Source organism: Dendroctonus ponderosae, unplaced genomic scaffold, assembly GCF_020466585.1.
Source record: "Dendroctonus ponderosae isolate FM_Combo_2020 unplaced genomic scaffold, Dpon_F_20191213v2 Dpon_F_20191213_12, whole genome shotgun sequence".
NCBI classification, from domain to species: Eukaryota; Metazoa; Arthropoda; class Insecta; order Coleoptera; family Curculionidae; genus Dendroctonus; species Dendroctonus ponderosae.
In genome coordinates, this window is record NW_026017316.1 from 856,076 (window position 1) to 859,765 (window position 3,690).

The following is a 3,690-nucleotide window of genomic DNA, read 5'->3' on the forward strand; positions in this document are numbered from 1 at the left end:
CCATTCTTCGAAAAATGTGGCTTCTCGGATCTCCCACTGTTGGGCCAAATTTAAAAAAAATCGCGCTTCGTTTCAGCGTAAAAAAACCAAAAAACTAACTGAGAGGGCAATTTTGAAAACTTTGCAAAAAAAAACCAAAAACCAAAAACTGCGCATTTTTTCGAAAAATCCTTTGCACCAAAAAAGGTAGCAGCTTACCGATGGAGCACCCGATTCGAATGCAGGTAGTACAAGGCGGAGACCAAATCCCAGACGATTTTCTGCACTTTGGGCTCCGCCAGGAAGCTCTCCTGGCGCAGGAGCCCCGTCAGCTCCTTGGGGGCGAACTCCGTGATCACCACCATCTGCAACCCAACGAATTTTAGGCCAACCCGAAGGCGCCCGAGCCCCCCAATCACTCACCTCGTTCTCAGTCTCAAACGAGTCGAGCATCTGGACGATGTTCGGATGGTGCAGGTCCCTCTGGATCTCGCATTCGCGCCTGAACCCCTTCAGCTCCTTGGGCGAGCGCCCGCGCTGGAAAACCCTCGGGCTTCAGCCCCCAAATGCACCCGGCCAGCCCCCTCACTCACCTTGCTAATCACCTTCAGGGCCACAAACGTCTGGGTCGCCAGCTGCTTCGCCTTGTACACGCGCCCAAAGGAGCCTTCGCCCAAGGTGCCGATCACCTCGTATTTGTCCATTGCGATCGYCTGSSGGCTGGAACATCAGCAGAACTATTGCTCTATCCAGAGGCGCAAAGAGCACCGCTCTAGCGGGTCTGGTTTCTGARAWATWAATTTTTKAAAAATGGTCKRCAAAATGCATCCGCACAGWCAAMCAAGTTTCTAAGAAAATTCCYGGAAAATCACCGAAACCCCGGAWCGCGCTAAAACTTCCAGAGATYATAGAGCAGGGTTTGCTCTACAAGGGGGCGCAAAAGGCACGMTCCTARCGRSTCTGGTTTCTGAGCAATGAACTCGCGAAAACCGATCAGYAAAATGGTTCCGGACAAAGCAACGAAGAAAATTCCCAGAAAATTACTRAAACCACTGATCTTGATTAAGCTTCCAGAAACTATAGAGCAAGGTTTGCTCGATAAAAGGGCGCAAAGAGCCCCGCTCTAGCGGGTCTGGTTTCTGAGAAATGAATTTTTGGAAAATGGTCGGCAAAATGCATCCGCACAGTCAACGAAGTTTCTAAGAAAATTCCTGGAAAATCACCGAAACCCCCGATCGCGCTTAAACTTCCAGAGATTATAGAGCAGGGTTTGCTCTACAAGGGGGCGCAAAAGGCACGCTCCTAGCGAGTCTGGTTTCTGAGCAATGAACTCGGGAAAACCGATCAGCAAAATGGTTCCGGACAAAGCAACGAAGAAAATCCCTAGTAAATTACTGAAACGCTGATCTTGATTAAGCTTCCAGAACCCATAGAGCAAGGTTGGCTYGATAAAGGGGCGCAAGGAGCCAGTTTTTCACTKTGTRAGGWCCATAGAGCTCATTGACTGGYCAATGGAGGGTTKGAGGGTTTCWGAASCGCGCAGAGGGACAAAGAAACTCACCTGCACCCAATGGGGACCAAYCAGCAGCTGAAAGTGGGGAAAAACTCGCTTTTAGACGCGAAAATGGGGCYCAGTGCWTCTGGGGTTAAGTACGCGGCGCTTTGTTTTGTCACTGCCATGGTTTCGGTGGTCTCGTGGCGGCGTTGCAGTTGCACATTGGGCGGGGACAGCACCGCGCCCCAAGGGGGCGGATGCCCCCAACTGCTGGGGGCTATTTGTGAAAAATCCACAAAAATCCCCCGGATGAAGGCATAAGCCCTTCGGGCTGCAGCAGTAGAGCTGGGGGGCAGGAAAACTCCCCGAAAAGCGCAGCTTGGACGGGCCGGCAACAGCGCCCGCAGCCCAAGCGGTTTCGGCTGCGCATCGTAATGACAGTGAGGTTAGGTTCTGGGGTCGTTATTTTAAATTGGGGCTTTCTGGGTGAAATGACTGAAAAAATCGAGGCTCGTGAGGTGCTGGCGCACCTCAACCAGCTCGGCTACACCAACATCACCGCCCAGCAGCTGAAGGAGTTCCTCAAAGGTAGGCAGGCTCCCACAGGGTCGCAGACCTCCCAGGGCTAATTTGGGGCTTTTGCAGACCTGAAGAAGGTGATGAAGTACGACCAGAGGTTCGGGGGGGCTAGCGAGGGCTGCCCCCAGGCCCCAAGGGGGGCGAGCGCTTATGCGCAGGCAGCGCAAGAGAGGCTGGCGCCCCCCCGGCACATCTCAGTGCATATAGTGGAGAAGCGCCCCCCGAGGCACGAGCACTGCGTGCACTCAAGCGAGGCCTCCCAGGGGAGCAGCCAGCGCAAAGTCACATGTAAGCAAACCGTCCAGTGGGGCCAAACAGCTCAAAGGCGCTTTTTTGCAGTCACCCGGCCCACAGGGGCGAAGCCCCCGGTTAACAAGTGCGACCCGGTGGCGCTCTACCACTACTACCAGGCGGAGTGGAAGCGGACGAAGATCCCCGGCCAGGACAAGCGGGACGAGCTGCGCTGGGCCATCAGGGAGCGGATGCTCGGCGGCCCCCGGGTAGGTGGGCCCCCTTTCGGCGCAGTTGTGCGGTTCTAACCTCGGTTTTTCAGGTGGAACCCAAGTCGAAGTGCAGCCTGCCGCGATAGCTAGATTTTAAGCCCAATTCGAGTGGAAGTGACGCCAATCGGCCAAGATTAAAGCAGTTTGTTGTCCCTTACCGGCCTCTTCTTGCCCAGACAAAGCGTCCTGTTGACCCATAGAGTCTTGAACCCAGACCCGATAGCTGCTGGCTGGCATGTCAGGAATTTGCATGTAAAATCGGGTACCCGACCAGTCACGGCTCAGTGTTCGGCTTGGGCGTCGCCAGCCCACTAGTGAGTTTCCCCAGTTTCCCTCGCGAAAACTCGCCGCCACCCCATCGAGAACCCGCGCAATGGTAAGTTTCCCCTCAGTTTCTCCCGTGTGAACTTTGCTTGGATGGTTTCCCCAGCCAGAAGGCGGCTGTTTGCCTGCTTTGGCTTTAATCCATCTTCAATCTCCATTGGGTGCCGGACGCAGTTGCCACATTTCATGGGTTCCCAGCTGGTGCCCGAAGCGTGTGAGCGCGGGTCCCCCATAGCCCAAGGCTGCCAGCACAATGAACCGTCCAATTGAAATCGAAACGTTTGATTGGCTGCGGTCAGCCGTTTTTTCGCTCTGGCCTTTTCACGTGGAAATAGCGAAGCTGCCAGGTTGTTAACACCAAAGTGGGTCAGGCCGGGGCTTTTCTGGCCTTGCTGGGGGCTTTTTGCGCGATGGCGGGGCGCGCCACTGGCGCCCCACGGCCTTGCGGTTCAGTGACCCCCCTGCTATTAATTTACACGCATTTTGATTGAATCTGCTCGCTTAATTGGCTTATTTAGAAGGCGGGAAAGCGCCCGGATGGTTTTTGGGGCGTTTGTTTGGGAACGTTTCACCCAGAAGGCATTTTTTGGCCTAAAAGCCTGGTTCGGGCGCAACAGCGGTTTTAATGTGAACATCGCCCAAATTTTCCCGTTTTTGCGCCCTTTTCGTCCTCTAGATGGGCATCTTCATGTTTTCCCCACACGAAAGGTCCTCGGGCGAAACGCCGCAATCTTAGTCCAGGTTCCAACTCCCCCAAATTGGGCCTAAAATCGGCAATTTTTCTCGCAATCTCTCGTAGTCTCTTAAACC

The 3,690-nt window shown here is 54.4% G+C and overlaps 3 protein-coding genes across 3 annotated transcripts in view; 2 read left to right on the top strand and 1 right to left on the bottom strand.

Annotated features, from left to right (window-relative positions):
• LOC125503086 (serine/threonine-protein kinase fused) overlaps positions 1-1,671 on the bottom strand; it is a gene marked incomplete in the record, with an annotated part of 7,523 nt that extends 5,852 nt beyond the window's left edge. The window contains 4 exon segments of the mRNA XM_048662879.1: positions 199-344; positions 403-516; positions 573-767; positions 1,541-1,671. Coding sequence (XP_048518836.1) covers positions 199-344; positions 403-516; positions 573-683 — 371 coding nt within the window.
• LOC109543066 (trypsin-2) overlaps positions 1-3,690 on the top strand; it is a 71,999-nt gene that overhangs the window by 56,036 nt on the left and 12,273 nt on the right. The window lies entirely within an intron of this gene.
• Positions 2,651-3,690, top strand: part of LOC109543068 (cytochrome P450 306a1) — a gene marked incomplete in the record, with an annotated part of 72,528 nt that continues 71,488 nt past the window's right edge. The window contains 1 exon segment of the mRNA XM_048662881.1: positions 2,651-2,932. Within this exon segment, the coding sequence (XP_048518838.1) occupies positions 2,930-2,932 (3 nt within the window).